We start from the raw sequence: 24719 nt of genomic DNA, 5'->3' as shown, positions 1-24719 counted from the left end.
CCCAGAAAGGAGAAAAGACTTGTAGATTTGTTTCACTTACCAAAAACGGAGCACAAACCCAAGTGAAGGTTGCCACTGCAGCAAGGTAAGCAGATTTCTTTAGGACTTGGAGTTCTTTGTGTCTGATCTCTAATACCTTCTCTCTAAAGGCTAATTCCCAAGCATAAAGTTTCAGAACTTTAATCCCATTGAGAATTTCATTCATCAGCTTAATTCTGTTGTCTTTGCTCTTCATTTGAGCCACCTAAAAACAACATGGCAAAAAATAATTAACAGAGCACAATACTTGGCAGAACCTCAAAGTTCTTAGCTTTGTATTTTGCAATGGCAAATTTACCTCATTATCATCAAAAGCTTACTAGCTTCCCAAGCAGGAAATCTGAGATACTATCTGAACAAACAAATATGCAGAATTAACAAGATGTTTTCAACCAATTAAAAGAACGCTTCATGTAACTACAAATCCAAACCAAGATCAAAACAAGTATGGTACTGGTTTAAGTGTGATTAACCCTGCAATAGGGATTCAGGTACAATACACAGTAAAGAATAAGCCAGTGTAAGATGTGCAGCTTGCATCTAACCTTAGACCAAATTTGATTTTGCTTCATTTTCATCAGTGGCTTTGTGATGGTGTACTAAGGCTAAAAGCTTTCCATTCAGCCATCCTGAAGTCTCCATCTCCCTACAGGGGCAGTGCAAAGCTCAACTCTGTAGGGTCAGCCCAGGCAGAGAACAGAAGGCACTGGTTCAGCTGCCCCAGAGCAGTGATGCTTGGCTGTGGCAGGCCAGGTATCCCTACTCCTCTCTCCCCTCCAGGAACCAAATGCTGGGGGATGTTTTAATGAACTTCCAGAGCTAAAAGGTTTCACTTTGATACATTAATCTCCTCCGACATTCAATAAATTCAGCTATTAGTGAAGTCTGTACCACAACACACATGGTGGGGCTGTTGGAAAGTAGTTTTAGTGCAGTAGAAAACTTGAGTTTGATTCTACAGTTACTTATGCTCACTCTTTAACAAACTGATCCTCACAAGGGATCAAAAACAGCCAACAACTAAGACTTCTTCACCTCTCCAGGAAACAAACAAACAGGAACAAGCCACACATCCTGGAAACATGAATATTTCATTCATGGCCATTAGGTTCATGAGGCAGACAGTAGTCTGTATCTTTGCACTTTAGTTCTGAGGCAAGTTAAAAATTGAACTAATTCCAAATAATTCAATCACTGGACATCTCATGAATAGTTTTGAAGACAGCCTTAGTCATCACTACTGCAGGTTTTTAGACTATTATGTACAGATAAGCTATAAGGCTGAAAAATACATGAGTTTGTTTATTCTGAATACACAACACCTCTGACCTTTCTTTCCTTTCTCCTTTTTTAAGGGATAGATAGAGGGGAAAAAAATAAAACGAAAAATCTCTGAGAACAAGTCAAAGAACAGATGTTTCTTAAAAGCACTCTATAGAGGTGCTAACCTGATAGGTTTTGGTCTTCACTGCCATCACAGCGTTTATTGGGACCAGAAGGACCATGACAGCCACACCTGCCAGCACAGAAGGACCTAAGTTCTGAAAAGTATGTAATTGTAAGCATTTATTCAAACTAATTTTTTTTTAAATCTTGGCTCAAACCACTGCATACATTACAGAAAATCATTCTGAAATAGGTTTTCTGCTTATGAGAAGAGGGGAAGGATCAAGCAGAGGCTTAGGTTAATATCTATATACTTTGGAAACAAACAGATATATAGCCCCCATACAGAGGTACATATAGATCAATCTCTCTCCAAACAGATATTTATACACACACACAAATATGTTTTCCCCTTTTTGCTGATTTGACTGTTTAGATTAATATCTATATACTTTGACTCTTGAAACAAACAGATATATATATAGCCCCCCCATACAGAAGTACATACAGATCAATCTCTCTCCAAACAGCTCTCTATACACACACACAAATATGTTTTCCACTTTTTGCTGATTTGACTGTTCTTCCGAAGAAGAGTCAGCCCAGTGCTGTGTGAACTACAAACAGCAAACATCTCATATGGTTACCCTGAGCACAGAGCCAAGGCCACTTTTACTCCAATCAAGGGACAAGTGAGATTCTCTAGGTGCTGCAGTCCCCCTCTGCATCCTCCCCACAGGAGCTCAGATGTGCCAATTCAGAACCTCCTGCCTTCCTAACCAACAGCAGTGACAAAAGCAGCTCTGAATGGCTTTTGAACAAACAGCACTTCCCCTCACTGCTGCAAACCCTCCAGTGGCCTGAACAGCAGCTGTGCACAGTCACAGAACCGTGGAAGCAGCACATTGGCAAAGGCAAAACAGGAAACACACAATGCTCACCCTCCACAGCAAGTACAGGGCCAGCACCACCTGGAGAGGGGCAGACCAGATCATGTTGATGTAAGTAGCCAAGTCCATGAACCTCTGAGCATCCACAGACATCAGATTCACAATCTCACCCACAGTAGAAGTCTTCCTAGCAGAATTTGTGATAACAAGTGCCTATGTGTAGATAAAAATAAAAAACAATTAAAACATGAGGACACACGTAGTCATTTGCGTCTTCTCCACAGAATTCAAGCACTTTACAGAACTTTTTCTTTAGAATTTCAAGTAGTCGTTTTCCTCCTTCATATTCTGTTTGTCCTGTACACCTTGCAAAATGCAGGTACAGTTTGAATCAATCAGCTGGGTTTAAGCTAATACAGAATTAAAGTCAAAAAGCAAACTTTGGGGTATGGGCTGGTGGTTTTACTGCTTGGGGGTGTCATTTGCTTGGTTTGTTACATGTTCTTGTTTTAGTGTAAGAAGTGGAATCTTCATTTGCTGTGACACATTTTTCTTACACAGAGTTATCAGTCCACAGCTTCCTAAAATGTTCCAGCTTATTCTAAGGTGAGATGGCACTGCTGGTAAATACCACATCAAGCTGTAAATGTAGATGCATTTTTAATTTCTGCACCAACTGCAGCACTGGACATCCCAAGTCTAAATGAGGCAAGTTTTCTTACTTGACAGTGAGAAGAAGCACGTTAAGTAGCAAATTAGAAAACTGCCCAGGCTCAAAGGCTTTTATTTCTAAATGAGACATGCTCTTATTTCTATTAAGAGTTAGGAATCAGCATACCAGAGTCTCCTACCTTATTATTCAGACTTAAGGGATGCATTCTCACAGTCACAAATAATGCATATTTGCAGTCACAGTATTGTTACACACTTAAAGAAACACCTACCTTTCGATAAATTACACCAACAATGGCTGTTTTGAGCCTCATTCCAGTGACAAAGCAAATATGAAAGTACTGGTGAAGAATCAGTGTCTGAAGACAGGAACAAACAAACAGCAGGACTGTATAAAAGTAGCCTTGCCATTTGGGGGCAGCTTTGTTATCTACGAAGTCGAGCAGCAGTCTGTGGAGAGAGAAGTGAGTTCTCTGGAGAGGTGGAAAACAAAAGTCCCAGTTGCAGCCTTAGGTTATTCCAAACATTGCACGGGTCATGCAACACCTGAAGCACCCAACTTAGATAAAACACAAACTTCTTAGAAACTGGAGATGGTTTTGTGTGAGCACACATCACTCCCTCCTCAATGTGCCAGTCTGGAACATGAAGTAACACACAGCTTACATGTACAGCATTCTCCTGGAGCCTGAAAAGTCTCTTGGAGACTGGAAAGTCTCACACCCCCTCCAGCTGAAATACAACCACTTGCAGTTCCTTTACTTCTGAGCTCAAAGCAATACAACCCCTCCCAGCCCCTCAGCCCTCTGTGGCATCACACACTCTGATGTGTAGGCACAGAATAATTACAGACTAGAACTGACTGAACTCTCCTGCTATAGCTGATTATGTTCCTGCCCTGTCTTCCCGGTGCTGGAAAGGAAAAGAAGTCAAACATTTATTGAAGATGCTGTAATTTGAAAACCAATGAGCCAAAATCAGGTTTGTCCATGGTCTCTCCCTTGCATGACACTTCTTCCTCCAGGTATCAGCTGAAGGCAAAGCAGCTCGGGGAGTGAAATACCAGCACGTTTTAAATCCTGTTCACACACTTTCAATGCAACAATAAAGTATATAGGTCTTACTTCAGAATTTCCGGGCCTGTAAACATCAAGAGATCATGTGCAGCTTTAAAAAGGAAGCTCATGAGAAAATATGGTCCAAAGGTTTTGTATAACACCTTGAATAAAGATGCTTCTGAGCTCTTCTGAGATGGTTTTATAATCAAAGCTTCGACCTCTTCTGTCACATCACCATTTGAGTCGCCTGATTTTTGCTGCTTTTTGGGCGCATATAACATGTTTACTGGTTGCCTGAAAAAAGAGGAGTAAGGAATGCAGCCTTTATTCAAGCATAAAGCCAACTGGAAAAATGTTCACTATACCAATGAGATGCAAAGGAGCTGCTTACTGGGATTCTTAACAGTTTAACTGAGTTTTACTGTCAAACATTTTTAATCATATAACCTAACTAAACGAACTGGCTGTTCAGAAATGGCTTTCTTTGCTCGGATAGGTAACATCCCTGTAAATCTCCCCCTGAAGTCTGCCCTGGGGAATGAGGAATAGGGCTGTAACTCATAAGCTTAAAGAGCAGAGGACATTATTATTCAAGAAGCCAGTATGCTGAACTTTAATCTAAATCAGTGCCTCACTGTACCACCAGAGTTAAACAACTGAAGTCAGATTAATGCCAAGGCATCCCCAAGGGACTGAACACATTCTTCTCTCACATCTGGCTTATGCTAAACTCCCTGCTCTCAACTTCTGAGGACAAGCTGTATGTAAAATGCACTGTGTGAGCAAGCACACAATTTTCCTTCAATGAAAAGGTGCTCCTATTTGCTGCAGCCAAGGATGATGAAAGTAGGATGGAGACTGCAGGCATGCAATCTTTCTAATTTTAGTCTCTGGCTTAGATGCTCAGACTCCGTATATAGTCAAAAGAAAGGAATAAGCAGCTCACTTTTACATCCTGAATTACCCTCCCGAGGCTTTGCCAACTACAGAGGGAGCCCAAGCTCCTAAATTACACAACACAAGTTTGTGTCCAAACATCCCCTCCCCAAGGAAAAAAAGAAACCACACATCAAAGGCACAGTATAAAGTTTTGGATCATGAAAGATGAAGGGAAAGTCCATGCAGCTCTCCATAAAGAAGAGACACAATGCCCTGCTTGGTTCCTGCTCTCTGTGCACTCAGGGACAGACACAGGCAGCCACACGGGCCTCACAAAAGCAGGTTTGGTAACAAACCACAAACACCTCCAAGCAGAGGCTGAATCACTTGAGCTTTTAAACCTCCGTGTCTTGGCAGAACTGAAAGCCAGGATAACTGAGCTTACCTCTTGGTCTTTGACCACTCTTTTGCCCAGTTTCTAGCCAAACCTGGCACTACTTCCTCTGATTTGTCCTCTTTATTTAACGACCACAAATCCTTGGCTTCCAAAGGGCTCCGATAACCCCGAATCATCAACCTGGATTGGAAGGAATCAGCAAGATAAACTTAAGAACACCAGAAATGTTTGTGTATATACAGAGACAGATCCATAGATACAGCTGCATCCAGCCCCAGAACACAGCCAGCTCTCAGAGATGCAAGCAAGCACTACTGCCTGCAGCAACACAGGTCCAGATGCTAAAACATACATCCTCCTGTCTTTACTGGGAGAACCAGACACCAGAACATCTGAGGATCCAGGATATGCCACTGAATTCAAATCCCAGAGAAAATAAAAGAAAGGATGAAGTGATCTCATTTGAAAACCAGCCAGGCAATTAATATTCCCATGCCTAGCAAGTTTCAAAATCTTTATTAGCCTTTAATTTCACAAAGCAATTCCTTTCATCTAGCTTTCTGTTGGAACTCTGGCCAAGTACCAGCCACAACTATACACCAATATTATTTTACATGCTTCTGTGTTTTCGCTCACAAATTATACAGCATAAGTAAAATTAAGTTAATAGAAAAAAAAGAGCCCACTGGACAAAAAGACAGAATAGTTTTCAATGTCTTAGTTTCTAAATATAGCAGACCATTTCTCCTTCCTTATATTTCCCAAAGAATGTTTTTTTATTATATTCCTTCATCAAACATATTAAATACAGACTGGCAAAATTTAAAAGACCTTATAAAGGGAAAAAAAATATTAATCAAGTTTTTTAAAAAATTAATTTAAGCTACCTACAAAACAAACAACCAAAACAACCAAAAATATTGTTGCATTATTATTCCCAATTTAACTCTGAAAGCAGGAACCTAAATTGCCATCTAACTTGAACTGGTGCTTTATGCAACAGCTTGATCTTACCCAGTGATCCACCAGAATGTGATTCTGGAGAGGAAAGAAGCACTGAACTCTGGACACGGATTCTAAAGGAGAGAAAAAGAAATCAATCCACAGAATGACTGCAGGGCCCAAAGAAACCAGCAAAGCAGAAAAGATGTGTTTGAACTTCCTTTTGTTTGCAGTGTTTTTTTCACATCACTAAAACCTGCCCTTTATGCTGCTGAGGCTTGTTCAGAATACACAAGCACAGCTCCAGGGCTGTCAGCAGCCTCCAGCACTGGGACACAGGAATAGCAGTGCTCCATATCAACAACACAACAAACAGCTCAAGGAATTTCAGAGGCCAGTGGAGGCCAGACAGTGTCTCCAGTGCCCATGTCAATGCAAGGTATGCTACCATATGAGGGCACAAATATGTTAATTGGGTAGTTAATCATGAAGGAAAAATTCCCAGAATTAGACCTCGTATAAAGCTGGAATTCCTGAACTCAGCACATCCAAGCTCCAGGCAGTGACCAGCATCATTGCTCTGTGACTCTGAAGCCAGAGGTGGTGCAAGGATGATCCAGCATCCCTGGATCACTTTAGATCCATGCCTTAGAGCTGCTACATATAATTAATAATACATGCAAAAAAGATCATGTCTAGGCAAAATTAAGTGTCTACATCCAAACCACCCTCCAACATTAGCTGCTCTTGCATCTGCACTGATTAAACCTTCACGTGACACAAGAGAGACAAAAACAGAAATCAAACAATCTACCCAAGTTCAAAACCTTTCCAGGTCTAAATCCTTCCCCATGTTCAAATGAAAGTGAATCCACATGCCACTGCCTACTGAATATATCAGATAACCAGGAGCACTATTTCCCACTGACTGCCAGTGGCACTACTCAATATAAATACATATAACTTACCCTTCAGGAATGTTATCCAGCAACAGTATTTTTGTGCTTTTCCTTACCTCCCTTCCCCCAGTTTTACACGTTATGGGATTCTTTCGCATCACCACATAAAAAGCAGAATTTTAATTATTTGCCACCTGGTGGACCATGGCCCTGTAGCTCATTACACAGAATACTGCACATATGATACTTGGCACTCTGTACAGACTCACTCACAGGATCATTTACTGTTTCAGAAAACAAAGGTGGTTGCTCTGGAAAACAACACAGGATGAGTTCTACTAATACCAGGATGAAGTAGATGCAAAAGGTGCTATAACGAAATGAATCAGAACCCTGCAAAGGAAGGAAACATTCCAATTAGAAGGCTTAAGGAATTGATTTGAAATGACATGTTATGATTAAACAAAAAACAGCTCCTTACTGTAAATTCTGCAAACTAAGAGCTACACTACTCACTCCCATGCAAATTAAAGTCAATGTCTATTTTGGTAAAGGGACAGTAAAGAGAAGGGAGAGAATGTGAAAGACATTTCTTTTTATTCAGTCACTACCAATAAAATACAAGCAGGAACTTCTTATGTAAAAAGTTCTCTTTAACACATGGTTTTTGCCAACACAGCCCAAATTTGCAGTGAGTGTATTCCTTAGAGGAGCAAGACATTTATGCACTGGGCAGCAAAGAGTACTGAAGGCAAATTTTTTAATTAGGATGCACACAGAAGAGAAGATTTAGAGGAGCAGAATTTATATTATACTTTGTTCCACTGTGTGCAAAATACAGAGGTTCTTCCACTTTTTCAGGCTGGGACTGATGCATAACACATAAGCCACAGAAATCACAGCACAGGGATAGATGGACACAGAATCCCAGTAAAATCCTATTCCCAACAGCTGAAGACAAAAGTTGGCTGAAAGTTCTCAAAATTGCCAATGCAGCTTAAAGGTTTCAAGAAATAAAAGTGCCTTTTTCAGGCAGCTCTGTGGAGCTATTAGTCTGATATTTGAGGTGATCTTACTACAGGGGCAAATCGGCACCAAAATATTTCACTCAAGATTTTGTCCAAGCAGGTGAGACCACAGCAGCAGAACACAGTGTTTCAGGAAATCCACTGCAGAGTCAACAGGAAGATGACGTGACCTCGCAGCCAGAGCAGTTTGATATCAAAGATTACACAGAATCGGAGTGTGCTCGAGCACACACATCCGCTTTCTCCAACAGCCAACCCAATTCTCTTGGCAGCTGCTGCTACACTTAAAGCCTCTGTGAACTTCATGAGCATTTAAAAACAGAAGATATTAATTCTTGCCTCCTTTGCTGTTACAATCCAAGGAATGAAGGTACACTAAATGAATCATTAACTGACTGCTGTAATTACCAAGCAACGACTATCGCTGCAGCATTTGGGATTATTTTCAATCGAATGAGGATAAAAGCCACTTACCATATTTAAGGCATGTTTTATTTTGGATATAAAAATCACTGTGGCACATAACAATGAGATGAACCAGAAGATCGTCATTACACCTGAAGACTGGACTCCTTTTATTCTTTCATATTGTATTAAAAATGTGGCCAGCAACTACAAATAAATAAGATGAAAACATATTCACAAATTACTCTTTACAGTATGTTATGCACATGTAAAAGGTACTGTGCTAAAGTCTGGTTATTTAGGATTTCTAATCCAATTTTAAGCGTAATTCAAAAATACATTTAAATAGGAAATTATCAGTAGAGATAGGGAACAGACAAAAAAGGAAAAAGGAACACGTGTGACACAGAAATCAACAATCACATACACAAAAGTACTGTCAAAAGCTGCCAACCTTTACTTCTTTACTTTTCTAGTTCTGTATCACAAATCAACATGGAAATACAGCATTTACTGACTAGTTCTTTTTAAAATAAATAGATTTCACCAAACAACACTGACCAAGTATTAGTCTATTTCTGTGTTTTGTGTGTTTTCAGAGTCCTTTAGGAAGCTGGCACATCTCACTTCTCTACTGCAACACGCATTTTCAATGAGCCTGACAAAAGCTTGACAGGTGCATTATTAAATGAACACAAACTACTCTTGAATTTGTCAGTATGTTTGAGGGCTGTTTGGGGTTTTTGGTTGGTTGGTTTTGTGTCCCCTTGAGCATCATGTTTAGTCACTCCTGTTCCAACTCTGAGGTAAACCTAAGGCAAGTGACAGCAAATGAACAGCAGGGCATCCTCCTTGAAATGCAGGCTGCAGAGATATTGGTGTGAAAGCAGAAAACCCCAGCACATGCAGGTCAAAGGAGGTGCTGGGGACACCCGTGTGACTTGTGGCTTTCAAGATTCACACGTGCCACCAAGTGTAACACACACTCAAGAATGTTATATGAGATATACAGATGAGTTTGTGATGAGATCCTTTAACAGTCTCTCCCCAAGTTCAGTGGGTTGTATTATCCAGGTTGAATCAGCTCTCTTGAGTTGATTTCTCTACCCCATGCCTGAGCCAAACCATTAAATGGATGCTAGCTCAGGCCTACCAAAGTAAGACAAGACAACTGAAACTGTGCTGATGTGCAACACACTGACCACAGAGAGGTGAGAGTCTGTTTTCTCTCATTTTTAATTTAAAAAAGCAAGTGTTCCAGAGTCAGTATTTCACAGCTCAGCTACAGAATAAGTCTGTATATAAAGGCTGCAGCTTAAAGGATTACAGCACTGTGAATGATGCAAAGATGCTGTTATTCCTTACAGCTGTGCATGGCCAGTGGCCATACAGAAGAACTCACCATTGTTATACCCAGTACTGTAGGGCTAACGAGAAAAAACGGAGCTCGAAAAATACTTTGACTTCTTTCCCAGAAAGAGTAGAAAAGGTCTGCCCAGCAGACTATCCACAGTATTAAGCCCAAAGCCTGCAAGAACAACAACAAAAAAAGTCTTTATTACATCAATTCACAAAGATAATGCAGCACAATGTATAGATGAACACCAGATAGTGGATGTTCACAGGAGTCACAATCAGATCATATCACTTGGGTAATTTTTCCACACACAGGACAGAAAAGCAACTGGGCTTTAATTATTGAACTCCTACTAGAAGAAAAAAGTTAACTGATTTTTAATACCATGTAATTCAGTCTATTATGAAGCAGAAATCTGATCTCCTGAATAACAGATAGCAGAGGAAAAAACCTCTCCAATACACCACGTTATTACAGCCCTTCTTAAAACTTTGTACTTATTCTACAGGGAAGAAAAAAATGCAAACCATTAAGTACCTATTTCACAACAGAAGTGCAATAGAACACCTGTAGAAGCTCTAGAAATGTTTGCTCACATTTCTAATTACAGTTATGTGTAACTTAAAAAGCTGACAGGATAATTCTTTTTATGACAGAAATAAGGGCCTTGAGATTGAGTTGCCTTAAAATAGTCTTCTCCAACTGGCCTTTAAAAGGATTTGCATGTTTGTTGCTCTGCCAGGGTAAATTTCAGAAAGCCTGATAACAGGGCAATGGAAACAGGAAGGGCTAGGAAATAAAACACAGGCAGAACAAATAAGCTATACCCAAAGTGTGCACACAGGTCAAGACTGATGCTCAGAACAATACAGTGCTGTAACACAGCTGGAAAGAGATTCCAGTTTCCCAAGAAGCAGACTGGAAGGGTCCCATACCGTTTTGGCTTTGTTCAGGTTGGACACCTGGATGTAGCCCCTGTCATGACGGCGGAGGTGCAGGAAGTACACTGGGAAGCAGAGCCACAGGTAAACACAAGGAATCCAGACCAGGACTGTGTTCTGAAAGCACAAGGTGAAGTCTGGATCTTCTGTGTACCATGTCAAGTTCCAATCCTGGGGCAAGAAAACAGGCTCAGTTACAGGAAAAGGCAACACTGAACTTCAGTATTTGAAAATCAGAAATAGAGACTCAAAATAAAAAAACCACAACAACAAGGCTCAGAACCAAGTAAAAGGCTCAGAAGCAAGTAAAACACTCACCCTTGCAGCTCATTTCCTACTCAACAAGAAGAGATTGTAAATTGACATGATTCAGTGTTTTCATACTTCTCTCAAGACAATTTTCAAACCCCAGGTAAATCACCATACAATCAAACCAAAACTGATGCTCACAGTAATAACAACAAGATCATTTTAATTTACTGGCACAATGACAGACTATTTAGTAGTAACATGAGCTTTCATACCATATTGACAATGGCTCTGAGTTAGGAAAACCTCTTGCAGCAAGTTTTACCTTTAAGTCATTGACCTTGCTGAAAAATTATCACATGCAACACTTTCTCTCAAGTGCTGTCGATTTTTGACTGTCCAACAGAATAATGCAATGCACAATATTGCAGCTGCAGATGGACTGCAATTGTTCAACAGGCAAAGCATTGCTCCCAGGCTTCTGTTTAAAAGCCACTGAGCCAAGAGCACAGTCCCATGCCCAAAGGCTTGTTGATTACAGTGTTAACTTTTCACTGGCAAAGCATTTTTTCAGGCAGTTGCACAGCTTACTCTACACAAAACACCAGTACCACTACTGGGACATAATGTCAGTAATCCTACTCCTTTATAAAAGCCTGAGGTGGTCACTGAAACAGGTGCCATAATCCACATTTTATAGATGAGGAAACAGAACCAAAAGGAGCTGTACTGTCTATTCCCTCTATTCCAACATCAAAGCCGAAAGTAGATCCCACTGCCCAGAACCACCACGCTTTGATCCTTGTTTGTCCCCTTGTTCCACTGAACAAACAGCTTTAAACACAACTACAAAGACAACACAGATCTAAAGAGGAATGGAAAACACATTTTCCTTCCTCATTTCCCTCAATTTCTATCAGAATCTAGGACTTGATACAACAGACAGCACACACGCAACACTCAGCTGTAGTTTTTCTCCTCTAATTCCACAACTTTGTAAAATTCTTCTCACTTGGTATAATTTTTTCCATTTAAAAAAAAAAATCTCTGAGCTTTCCACAGCCAATTCAAGGGAATGAAGACTGGAGGAAGATAAGAATGCCCAGTTATGTCTCCTGTGTGTGCACAGGGGTCACAAGTTGCTGGTGACAAGGCAGCGGCTGTGAGACGCTGTGGGCAAGCCACACGCTTATTAAGTTTCCTGACTGCGTAACTCATCAGAAATTTCAGCTGAGTCATCCTTACATTCAGCCACCACACAAATGTTTTTGGCTTCCCAAGTCCCAGCTGCTCTGCTCCAGCACAACAGCCAAGAAAAAGTCTCATGACTCTGCAGAACAGTTTGCAATTCACAAATTAAGATAGCTATAAGATTATACAAGTAAATCAACAGGATGTAAATCAGTTTTACAAGAAACAAACAAAAGCACCTCAGTGCTTTTTTACCAAATGAACTTTAAGAGGTCTACACACTGTTTAGAAAGTTAGCTTATTTTTCCCTGTTTGTAAATGCCTGCTATAAAATGAATCTGGCAAATACCAGCCAGGTCAGAGCAGGCAATGCGTGTCACTGCCACGTGGCAAAATAAAAGCAAGAAGTGCTGGATGCATGACTGCTATGCAGACTAAAAACATGCAGCCTTCCACTTGACTTTCATACTTACAAGGTATCTGGAGGTGTTTGTTTCTGCATTAAAGGCAAGAGTGCACCACACAATGGTACTTCAGGGTTCAGAACACAAAGATGGGACAAATGGGCAATTTTTGGCAAGACTACTGCCAAAATCTAACTGATGTTAGAATCTAACATCAGTCCTTTCATGTTTCCAGGATTTCATCCAGAGGCTATCAACTAGGAGCGTGGCGAGCTTTAAAAACACTTCTCTGTACAAAAGAAATGGTAACACACAGGTGAGATGCAGAAGCCACTTCCATTTGGCATTCACCCAGGTGGCAAAAGGCAAGGAACACAAAGTGAGAGACAGTATTTCCCTGCTATTTGCCCTGAGGCCGTGGCAGCAGGAGGCAGCAGCACAGACAGGAACAGAGCCCTGATGCCCTCACTGAGCCCTCCAGCCCAGGAGCACAGACCACCCAGCAGCTGCTGCAGGCTCCCAGTAACACCAGTCCAAAAGGCACTGGGCCACTGGAGGCACACAGCAGCAGGCAGGGAGTGTCTGTAGGACACGACAGCAGCAGGCTCTCAGACTGCACCGAGCTGGGACTGACCTCAGGGGACACAGAGGGACTCAACCCATGACAAAAGGCAGGCATACCCCAAGTTCTGCACGGACACCACAGCTTTAGGAGATCCCAGTGCAGCTGGAACATGTGTCACTCTCACCATGAAACCAGCATGCATTCACATCTAAATTACAGGTTCAGTTACACAAGCCGAGACTAGTTCTGCTGGTGGAAAGTACATGCTTCTCCTCTGCTTTATATAAACCCAGTTTCAGAATTGTTTTTTTCCATCACAAACAAAATGCAGAAACTTTCACTGAAGCAGGCCTTTGTATTTAACAGACATTAATTAGCAAATTAATGACATTTTTTCTGACTCAAGTTTTAGAAACCCTGTTTTAGCAAGTTCTATTAAAATATGAAGTTACTCCTTTTTTCTCAGCTCAAAGATTAACGATTTTCACTCTGACCAATCAGTTAACTCTTCTAGTTTGCAAAGTCACATCAAATGACAGACATACAACTACTGAAAGCCTGCACAAACTAGCAGCCTCCTGCCATAAAGGGAGGGGAAAAAGGGATCAAGTCTATAGGTCTGTTCAATCCTTTATTTTGAGCTGTGACTGCAGGGACCCACTGGAGAAGAAACAATCTTTTTTTTCCTTGTTCCTTTCTTGGTAGATGTTGGGAGAAATACACTGTTGGCTTAAGTTTTAGTGTAGTCCAGAAGAACCGTATCTCAGATGTTAAATAGTTTCAGGTTAGTTTTTCTTTTCAAAAATTCTTTAACAATTTCAAAGTTTCCCAGAATAGCAGATGGGTATTTTTAACTTTACCTGACCTACTTCTCAGTTTTCATTTCTATCATCAGCACTATGGTTCAAAAATACCAGTCCACAGTTTTAGTGCCCTCTAGCATGTTTTCTCTCATGGCACAAAAAAGCTTCCTATCACATCTGAAATGAAACCTTCTACAAGAAGAGCACAAAAAGTGCTTGGCATTCCCCAGAATCAAGTGGATCCATTCACAGGTAAACCACTCACTTAACAGTGCATAAACCCGGGAAAATTAAGAACTACACTAATTCCTGTCTAAAATTTCAGGAACAGCCAAGATAAAAGCATTGGCAGCAGAACTGTCAGACAAAGTTGCAACACAAAAGGCCAGTTATTCTGCTTTTGCTGAGGGAAGACAGACCAAGGACAGAATGGCTGATCTGAGGAATAACAGCATTTGATGCTGGCTGCCTCTCCTGGCAGCCAGGAAAGGCTGTCAAGTGAGCAGCCAGGGGTTGCCTGTTCTCACATCAATAATCCCACTTGACCCACAGCACACTTCAGAATTCTCACTGGCAGAGATGGAGAGACCCAAAGTGCTCAGTTTCATGCCTGCTGTGTGTGAGTGTGCTAGAGACCCAGGCTGCCAGCCACACTGTTAAATCCACCTGCCTGAACCAAACTGTGACTGAAAAGTGACTGAACACATTACCACACAGCTATGGAAAAAATGGAATTACAAACTCACACTGGAATCTCAACATCACGGTCAACTTACTCCCTCAGCTGGAGTTGGACACTGACGTTATGTACCCACTGTTCAGTATCAGCCACAGAAGAACTACCTCCCTTGTAATACCAAGATAAAGTTCCTCAATCTTATCTCTCCAACAGTAAAAGACTTTTTGTTTAATGCCATGTTTACATTTAGTTGAACGAAAGTAATTAGCTCTCTCAGGTACTAACACTGTAATTGCAGCTGACAACTTTCATTATAACAGTATCATCACTTTCCCACTGAAACAGAAGTTTTACAGTCTGTCAGCTCTAGATACAGGATTGAAAACTTTCCCAGTGCAGCACCTATAAAACCACGGGCTGACTGAACCACTCTCTCTCTCAGTGTAGGCCAAAAGCCAATGGCCTCATGGCATCTATCTAGGACAGCAAATTTCCTGCCTCTCCCCAGACAGGAGATTTGGCAGATCTGGCAGAGCCCAAGGTAAAACAAGTGCAGAACAGAACCTCTCTCTTTAAGGCTGCTTTAAAGGAATTCTGACCTTGCTTTGAAAAAGCCCCTGATACCTGATATGCCATCTTTGCTCTGCCATTCAGGTTTTGGAGTCAGCTCACAAAACCTGTGCTGAGGCTCATCATTTGTCCAGGAGCATGTTTAGAATGGAGCCTAAACAAACATGATCATGGCACAATCTTCACCAGCATCAGATTTGCTCTGCTGGGCTTATTATTCATGCTGCACCACAGGGAGTGACAAGTTGATAAGACAAACAGCAGATATTTGTGCAAGAAAAGTACTCCAGAATCCCTACAAAAGTTTTCTATCCCAGCCTCCCAAATACCACGTGCAAATTGAGACCACAGAAAAAGGACATGCCTCTCCTTCATGTCAGATTCTGAATCTGAGCATCGTGTTGTCCAAGACAAGACTGTTACAGCAAGAGGTGGAAAATACAAAAATAATAATCACATAATAAACAAGGGTCCTAAAATTTTTATCATTTATATAAAGAAAGAAGGAGGGGAAATCACCACTGTTTCTAGTGATGAGAAAATGCCCTTAATTTCTCATCATATTTTCCATTAGAAATGGTTAGCAAGTAATAAATGGTTTTAATTGTTTACGTTCTCAACAGTAATTACTTACATAACACAGATTTGACTTGTTAACCCAGACAAGGAAAAGCTCCTACCTTCCAATAACTGGTCCTGAACTTAAATCAGGTGTCTGTACCTCCTTGCCCCAAACCCACAAGTGAGTATTTCCTAATGTTTATAAAAAGCTGAGATCTTTTATTATCAAAAGCACTGCATCAGCTGGAACTGTGTGTAAAATTCCAATTAAAAAAATCCCATATTTTGTGTTTTTTTCCCTTTAGCCTAAAATAAGAAGCAGGTGCTAACAAATTGCCAGAGAAAGGAGCACCTGCAGCTGTGGCATTTACAAGAGCTGAGCTTTGTAATCTAAGAAGCTGAAAGCCACCAAACTATGGCTATTTTTCGTGTCAGAGAAACATATAACAGATTATAGCACTTGCAAAATTAAAATTTAGCCTCTCTCTACAGATGCTGCAGTTCTATACCCTGCCGTATCTGCAAGTACCGTGACAAAACAATTGGCCACTCGACAACAAAATATTTACTACTTCCAGTTTCAGAACCTCAGGATTGTTTTTACCCTTCTGCAAGGTTTTTCACTGAAATCACTGTTACCTAAAAGGATAAAAGAGAAGGATTCCTGCTCTCATCTCCTTCTTGCACCAAACACAGGGCTTCTGCTTCATAATGCAACAGCCTGTAGCTGGAGTTCAAATCACTGAGAAGTTTGAACACAACTGGGTAATAATCTTACCAAGAGACTAAGGCAACATTTTAAATTGGAATAAAGTGTATCTGAAGTCAGCACAGAGGCAAAGAGTGAGAAAGCAGCAACCCGAGGAATTCTGACTCTATTAAAAGTAAGCAAAAGGTCAGTACCCGGCAGTAGGCTTTTTAGAGATGTGACCCAGAGTGACTTCAGCCAACCCGGGCTGACCTTCACCGGGCCCCAGTACAGCACAGTGCCTCGATGTAAACTGCACTGTAATGGCATGAAACAGCACAAGTCATTCAGGCATTTGGCCGAGGGTTTTTCCCCTCATTTAACTTTTCTGAGCAATTCTGAGTTGCCAGCTGTAGAGTGACAGGTCATCTGTTCAGAAAATCCTCATCAACAACAGATTATCAGGCTTAATTTCCCTGTATTTCCCTTAAATTGATCTATTCTGGATTAAGGGATATCCGTTTCGTTTCTAATCTAAGTCTAATTTTTCTATGCGCATTTAGACCCATGTACACAAACGGAAGAAAGCTGACAAACAAGCCTCTGGCTTTCATTGCTAAAAAACACAACCACCAAGGCATGAGAGTCATGCAATCTGCTGTTAATTACTGTAAAGCACCATTTTGTGTCAAGGTTTCCTTGTTTATCACTCTGCTAGTCGTCTGTTCCAAATGTTGCGCACATATGACCTTCCTGTGGCAGCAAACATAAGCAGTTTCATGATGTGCACTCCCTTTCAGCAGAGACCAAACTCACAGCTTTTATCAGGCTCACCCAGGGCCCTCCCACAGCACCTCCAAGACCCTCCCTAGCTTCACCAAACACACCGAGAAAGCACTGAAGACGTATCTCACAGCGCAAAGAGCTGCGGGTTCCAAGGGACGTGCCAATTGACTGCCTATCTGATCTGACGGCACAAGCCACAGATCTTCAGAACACGAAATTCCTCCTTGCACAAGAAGACTGGTTTTTCTTCAGAAGTTCAGAAGTCTATTTCAGTAAAATTACCGGTGTCCTCATAAATAACCTAAGCACAGCAGCTGTTTATGTCACACAGTATCGCTTCACAAATGTCAGTTAGTAACTGCAATGCATTAAAGAACATGAATACATTTTTTTTTTCCTTAATAAAATTCTATCAAGCTACGTTATGGATCTCTCCCACTACAATAACGTCAGCCAAACACAAAACATAATGTCTTTGGACAAAAACTAAAAATTACGTTTATTTAGGCAGACAAACGTGCTGGAAAGCCTCAGACAGAACTCTACACAATGGCAAAGGAAGCAAAGCCCAATCCCTCCAAACTGGTCTCTGGATTTTGTGTGAGGTTCTGCCTCACCTTCACTCACCCAGTCTGTTTTAATTCTCTAGTTGGTTTTTACACAAAGAAGTGCTAAACTTAGTGTGTGGATACTCCTTCTTGACTAACAGTAAAAAGGCTTCACAAAAGCTTTCTGAACAAACAGGGAAGAGACAGGCCAGGGTTTATACAGCCACAGACACTGTTTGAATCATTACAGGACTCTCGTTTTCAAAACAAAAGAGGAGCTGAAAACTTGGGTTTTCTCCTAGAAGTGACTGCAATTACTTGCTTTCAATCATTTCTCAAAATGAAAAGCCCAACTAGAAAACAGTGCAAAAAAATTCTACTAAATTTCCAGTGAAATAATGAATTTTTATCTAAATTAACTTTAAAAAAATACAGTGTCTGCCTGTGAGCAACATGATAAGAACTTTAATATAAAAATAAACCATTTATCTCACATTCCCTTAAGTATAAACAAGAACCTCAAAAGTTTCAGATGCATATTTCCCACTTCTTTTTCATAAAACCCTGTTGAGAGCTTTGAAATCTCAAAGTGTCACAGAAACTGTTAACCTCTTCCTTTAGCAATTTCAAACATGAAAAGACTTCCCTAAACATGATACTACAGAGTTTACAAGCTCTGAAAAAAAAAAAACTGAAACCAAGATTTCATTCAAAGAAAAAGCAGCAGATTATTTCAAAAGGCACATGCACTGAGACCACCAACTGTGCATGTGGAAATATCTCCAGACAGGCAGGTCAGGAGGCCAAAGTGTCCAGTGAGTTCTACATCTGCTGTGACATTTATCCTGCTTACCTGGAGGCACAGTGTTCCTCGCCCTGCTTTACCTCTCTGCATTTTCCTGTGCTGCTATTGAAACATGGTAGGCTGTGCTCAGACAGCAATGATATTCTAGCCAAAGCTAGATCAGTGTGTCAGGGCACAACAAGCTGTAAATTCACTGAACTGGAAAGCAAGTAGTGCAAAACGTTACCCCAAGTCTACTTTTCAAGCTTTTACAGTCATCAACAGCCATCAGGAAATAGCAACTTCATCTTGCACAGCTGTATCTTTCTTTATGTTATGGATGGAATATTCATTCCAAGACACTCAGTGATGCTAAAGCAAGCACGGGTTACCAGTACTTGTCTAAAAAGGGGAGTCTAGTTCAAAGGAAGCAAGATGCAGTGAAGTTCTATAGAAGAACTATGTGCAGTAAAATCTGATTGCAGTGAAGTCAACACACTGAGTAGGGGCACAGAGATAAGTTAGACAGTGAGAAAGAAAAAAAGTAGCAGTGAAGAAAATGGCAATCTTCCTTGGGTTCCTGACCTTTCAGAGTAAGTATTAAATAAAACCAATTTGTTTAATTCTCAGACAAGAGCTTTCAACAATAACATTCCTTGGGTGTGCAAACAAGAAAAATCCTGGCCAGCAAAGCCTAAGAAGATTAGCATACAGTTTTAAGGGTCCATTAGGTCCTTTCAGCCACAGTCTCCCCCACAATTTAAACCTGAGCTGACCACAACTCAGGATCAGCTCTGACAGAAAACACATCATCTCCTTGAAGCCGAGTTGGCCAGAAATCCCTCTGCTCCACTAGCAAGGCTTCAGGACCATCCAAAATAGCTGATGCAGCCACCACAAGAATGCAAGAACACGTGCCACTGTGTATGCAGCTCTCACACAGCTCTGAGAAGCACAAGAGGGCAGTCCAGAAGCCAGAAGAGCAGCAGGCCTACCACAGGACGGACCTAAACTGCCCAGTAAACACGGCATAAACAGAGACAATTATGAAAATCCACTGCAACTTCAGCTTTAAATAGCAGCAATGATGGACAGGACAGAAAAAGCAGCAAGCCACAGTATCCATAAGAATCCAAACTGGCATTTCTACTCTCCCCTACTGAGAATGATGCAACAACAAAGTGAAAACAGAGTGTTATTTATGAAGACAAGTTCAGCATGAAGGAAGATTTTTCCAGACACATCTAACCCCCACTGAAATCCACAATCATTCTTCTGCAGGATCAGAAGAACCCAGAAATCAAACAACCACGCCCATAGGATCTTGAGCTGGAAGAAATGAAGGGCAGAGTTCATGTGATTCGGAGAAGGATGACAAATCCCAAACCGCTGGGAATCAATGCAACTAGTGGAAAAAATGTATAGAGTAGGATTTACAAAAATACCAGAAATGGCTGTAATACACATGAGAACAGTTTTCCTACTAAAAGAATATACTGCAAGAAATCCTACATAAACTAGCTGCTTCTGACATCTTATGCATAGTTCTTGTGTCTACCTGATGTTACACTCCCACAGCTCAAAGAATGAGCTGGCAGCTCTTTTTCACAATCCTACTGCTCTCTCAAGTCAGGTTTTCCATAAACTCACTCTGAAACATGCATTCTTTTAAGCCGTCCAAATGAAAAGTCTAACGGAGAGAAAAAAATATCTGTAATGACAACTCATAATTCAGCCAGTTCTGAAAAACCTGGGAAACAGCAGAAAAGAGATATTAGTATAAGCAATATAAAAGCAAGTTAGCAGAGTCACTTTTGATCAGCTGGAAAAAAACGTCTTAAATCTTGATGATTTTAAAAATATCTACTCAGCAATATCCTAATGGTTCTTGAGATAAATAGTACAATGGTATTTATTGAGACATCTGATTCGATCTTATTTTCTCATTAGTAATGAAGATCATTACCACGAAACTATTTGGCAAACATCCGACGAATACACAAGTAGTTGTCTTCCTTATGTTTGACTTCAGTAGCTCTCACTCCACATTTATTTTCCTAACTTCCAGCTCTTCCTTTCATCCACACAACCTGCTTCTACACACAGCCGGCTGGCCCTGAGATGAATTCCCACTGCGGTCCTGCTCTCCCAGGGGCCTCGCTGCTGCCAGGACCCGCGTGGCCCCGCACAGGGACCCGTGTCTCAGCCGGGCAAAACGCACCGCAACGTCCCACATCGCTCACCTGTGCACAGCTGCCTTTCAGCTCCCGCACAGCACCTGCGCTCACCACTCTTCGTTAAGGAAGAGCGAGATTACTGCCGTACAGACATGCGATAAAGCTGCAGCAAGCGCGTCTGTGGCCTCCTTCAGGACGGGCACCGCTCTCGTGTGACGGCAGCCGGCAGACACCGTTATTGTTGTTACCGCATGGCCCCGAGTAACGCGGCCGAGCGGCCGAACGCGTGGGCAGAGCCCCGCTGCGGCCACTCGGGAGCTCTCTCCCAGTCTCCTGGGCAGGCATCCCCTCGCCAGTTCCCTCTCTAAGCATCTCCCTGCCGGAAGCCCCGCACACGAGGCGCGCCCGTGCCCGCTACGCGACCCAGAGGGGCACCGTGCCCAGGCGGAGACCACGAGCCGCCGGCACGGCACGGCACGGCACGGCACGGCACGGCACAGCACGGCACGGCACGGCCCCTCCGCTGGCCCGCGGCCGCTCCGCGCCGGTGCTCACGCCTCGCACGGCCGGGGCACCGCAGCCCCCGCGCTCTGCCCGGGGCAGCGCCTGCCCTGCAGCCGGGCCAGCCCCCTCGGGCTCCGTCACCACCCCAGCCCCACCCGGCTCCCCGCCATCCCTCCGTGCCGGTGCCGACACCGGCAGGCGCCGCCGAGCCCCCTTGCCGCCGCTCACCCAGAAGGGCTCGGAAGCGTCCGCGCTGCAGAAGCTCTCGATCCCCATGGAGCGCGGCGAGGCGACCGCGGACCCCCGCGGCAGCGCTTGCCCGTGCGCGGCTGTGCTGCCCGAGCGGCGGCGGGCGGGGCCGGGCCTGATTGGCTCCGCGTCACGGGGATGCCGAGCCCGGCGCCGCCGCCGCCCGCGCAGCGCAGCCCGGCCTCGGCCCGCCGCTCGCCGCGTGCGGCACCGGGGCCGTCCCGCGGGCCACCAACGCCTCGCGTCGCGGCCGACGACGGGCCCGGGAGCCGCGGCCGGAGCGCGACGCGTGCCTTTGTACGAGGCAGAAATGCCCCGCGCCCCCGGCAGCGTACCCCGGGGCGGAATCGCTGCCCGCTGCCCGCGCTCGTCTGCTCGGGTCAGCTGCCCCAGCAGGGACCCCTCCAGGGTCCTGCACCCCGCATCCGCACCGCGTCTGGAGCCGAGCCAGCGGGGGGCACGGCGGCATCTCCCTCTCCGTGGCACTGCTCCCGCCGAGGAGAGGGACCGCAGTGCCCCGCTGGCTCCCGGGCCCCGCGGCACTGAGCCGAGGCAGGGTCCTAGCGAAAGGCCCCAGGGAAAGCCTAAGCTGACCTTCAAATAGCTCACTTCTCAGCACGAACCAGTTGTACTGGTTTCAATGCCCTAAACTGGTTCAAGTTAACTAGCACGAACAGAAACAAAACAACTTCATCCACAACCGGGTCTGCATCAAAATATGCGGTAGTTGAGCTAACTGCACAGCCGTGTGGTTGCAGTGGGTTGTGTCTCACGGCGCACTCTTCACATCCTATTTAAAATGCACCAGTTAAATCCACAGTCAGCTTGCCTGACTACTGTACCAGAATAGACCAGCTGGAGTATGGTTGTACATATGTAGGAATGGCATCACATGCTGCAGGAAATAGCAGGATGGTTACATAGTACTCTATAGGAACATCTGAAATCTTCACTCACACAAACCTCAATTCAAAATGCTCTTGTCCATCCAGGGCAATTATGGTAACAAAGTTGTTAAAAAGAGACAGGTCTTGTTCATTTAACGTATAACTTAAAGGCAGGGATCACAGATACAAAACATATATGACAGACTGCTTTATTCACCTGCACTTTCAGAGCTGTGCTGGTGGTGGCCAGATTGTCCATCTGAGTGCAGTATTTCTGGCTGTCCCCCTGGATCCCACATTCTCAGGGTGTCAGGTCGAAGGGCAGCAGCAGCTGAATGCAGCCCAACCCAGCTCCCATCTGCGTTGGTGAATGGAGCAGCAGCATCACTGAAAGATCAAACCACACACATCGGGTGTCAGCAGTTCTACGAGCTTGTCAGTTTAACCCAGACCTTAACCCATATCGTGTTAAAATCTTTATGGTGTTGCTAGAGAACAGCTCAATGTTCAAGTATGATTCCCTTTATTTTTATATGCAAAAGAGATTAATAAACATGAAGTGAGGAGTGTCTGGAAAGATACATTTTTACCCACGTTTTTCTCAAGATATTACTGTAAGCTAAAAGACTAACAAGATTTAAGTTTCACATTCCAAATGCTTTTCTTTCAGCTCCAGACTGTCCCAATGTCACTAATCATCATGCTCCATGTCAATGTTTCTCCTCAAATAATGATTCTTGGATTTCCACCTCACACTAGTGCTCTTTCAATTAATTCTATTTCCTTGTAAACCAAAGCACAATCAAAACACAGAGTAAATAATTAATGTGAGAGGAAGCAAAAGAGTTCAGAAGAAAAGTGTAACAGATTCAAAATATTGTGGAGAAGAAAAACCAGAGCTGACACAAGGCCAAACTTGCACAGATACAGAACCAAGGTTTCAGAGTACCACAAAGTCACTAAACAGATTTCACAAGCCATTGCTGTAACAGCACCTTTTAAAACACAGATTAATACAAGAAACAGAAATTGAAATCTTGTTTTAAAAGGTCCCTTGCAAGCAGAAAAAAGAACCCCACAAAATTCTGCATGACCTTTTTCTGTGCGATACAAATACAAGCGGGACAGGAAATTGAACCAGGGTGGAAAACTGCAACAACTTATCAACGGAAAATCAGACGGGATAGAAGAGTGACTCACAAGATCATGGAGAAGTCTGGAAGAACGCAGGAAAACATGTTTAGACTGTGAAAATGTCGCAACATTGAACATAAGCAGCTGTTTGTCCCCGGAGCCGCCCTGGGGATCCGGCAGCGGGCTCAGGGTGGCCAGGGGAAAGCACTGCTCTAACTCCCTGACAGAGACTGCTGGGCAAAGGAAACACATTGACTTCTGATCCTCCGAAATTTCATTTCTTGACCTCTACCAGAGATGCTTTGAAAGACTGTCATATAAATATTTTCTTTGAGAGGAAAGGTAAAAACAAACAAAAGTAAACAACCTAAGAACCTCCCCAACACTTTGTCTCCTCTTTACTGCCTAAGACGACTCACATTTTCCTTCAAGCCCCAGCAGGCTGCTCCATCTAGACAATAGCAAATCCAGTTTGTTCACCCACACCGGCTGTATTTCCTTTGGGAAATACTCAATGCATTGACAAAATAAACACTCTTGACTCATCCCAGCAACACCAAGCACGCACAGAAGCCTCCAGACACGCCAGGGATCTTCAGGCTTGCAAAACACCCCGTATACAGTTACATTTTGGCAGGTCCTGTTCATTAGAAGCTCAGCTTCGGCGAGTCCTTTTAAATCAACAGAACATCTGTCAGGGACTCGGTGCAAGGCTCCTCCGCCACACACATGGGACAAATTCTCGCTCATTTTCCCTGTTTCCTTCCCCGATCTTTGCCAATCCCTAAAAATACAGAGGGATAAAGCACAGCAGCCCTGACACTCCGCCCAGCTGACGGACACCGAGCGGTGGCTGGCGCTGCCGGTGCTGGTTATTCTGTCCCCGCACGGCCCTACCCGAGGGCCCCTGGCAGCAGAGGGATCCCCTGGAGCTCCTGCTCCTTCAGAAGCCGGGCGGGAGCCACATTGTCCCCTCAGGGCTCTCCTGGCCCCGCGCTGTCCCCTCATGGAGCTCCTGGCCCCGCGCTGTCCCCTCAGGGCTCTGTC

The 24719-nt window shown here is 43.2% G+C and overlaps 1 protein-coding gene across 3 annotated transcripts in view; it reads right to left on the bottom strand.

Annotated features, from left to right (window-relative positions):
• ABCC1 (ATP binding cassette subfamily C member 1 (ABCC1 blood group)) overlaps positions 1-21761 on the bottom strand; it is a 45891-nt gene extending 24130 nt beyond the window's left edge. The window contains exons 1-12 of one of the 3 annotated variants that reach the window (XM_066330322.1): positions 21631-21761; positions 10888-11064; positions 9998-10123; positions 8665-8802; positions 7436-7555; positions 6336-6397; positions 5370-5501; positions 4112-4339; positions 3260-3437; positions 2367-2528; positions 1488-1580; positions 41-244 (exon numbers count right to left, since the gene is read on the bottom strand). In XM_066330322.1, coding sequence (XP_066186419.1) covers positions 41-244; positions 1488-1580; positions 2367-2528; positions 3260-3437; positions 4112-4339; positions 5370-5501; positions 6336-6397; positions 7436-7555; positions 8665-8802; positions 9998-10123; positions 10888-11064; positions 21631-21678 — 1668 coding nt within the window. In that variant the 5' untranslated portion in view covers positions 21679-21761. Of the gene's footprint in view, positions 1-40; positions 245-1487; positions 1581-2366; positions 2529-3259; positions 3438-4111; positions 4340-5369; positions 5502-6335; positions 6398-7435; positions 7563-8664; positions 8803-9997; positions 10124-10887; positions 11065-21630 lie in introns of those variants that run through there. The other 2 variants (XM_066330320.1, XM_066330321.1) reach the window with 2 other exon arrangements.
• Positions 21762-24719: the final 2958 nt, after the last annotated feature.

Source organism: Sylvia atricapilla, chromosome 15 (assembly GCF_009819655.1).
Source record: "Sylvia atricapilla isolate bSylAtr1 chromosome 15, bSylAtr1.pri, whole genome shotgun sequence".
Classification (NCBI taxonomy): domain Eukaryota; kingdom Metazoa; phylum Chordata; class Aves; order Passeriformes; family Sylviidae; genus Sylvia; species Sylvia atricapilla.
The sequence above is the reverse complement of the archived record's forward strand: the minus strand, read 5'-3'. Positions and strand labels throughout refer to the sequence as shown.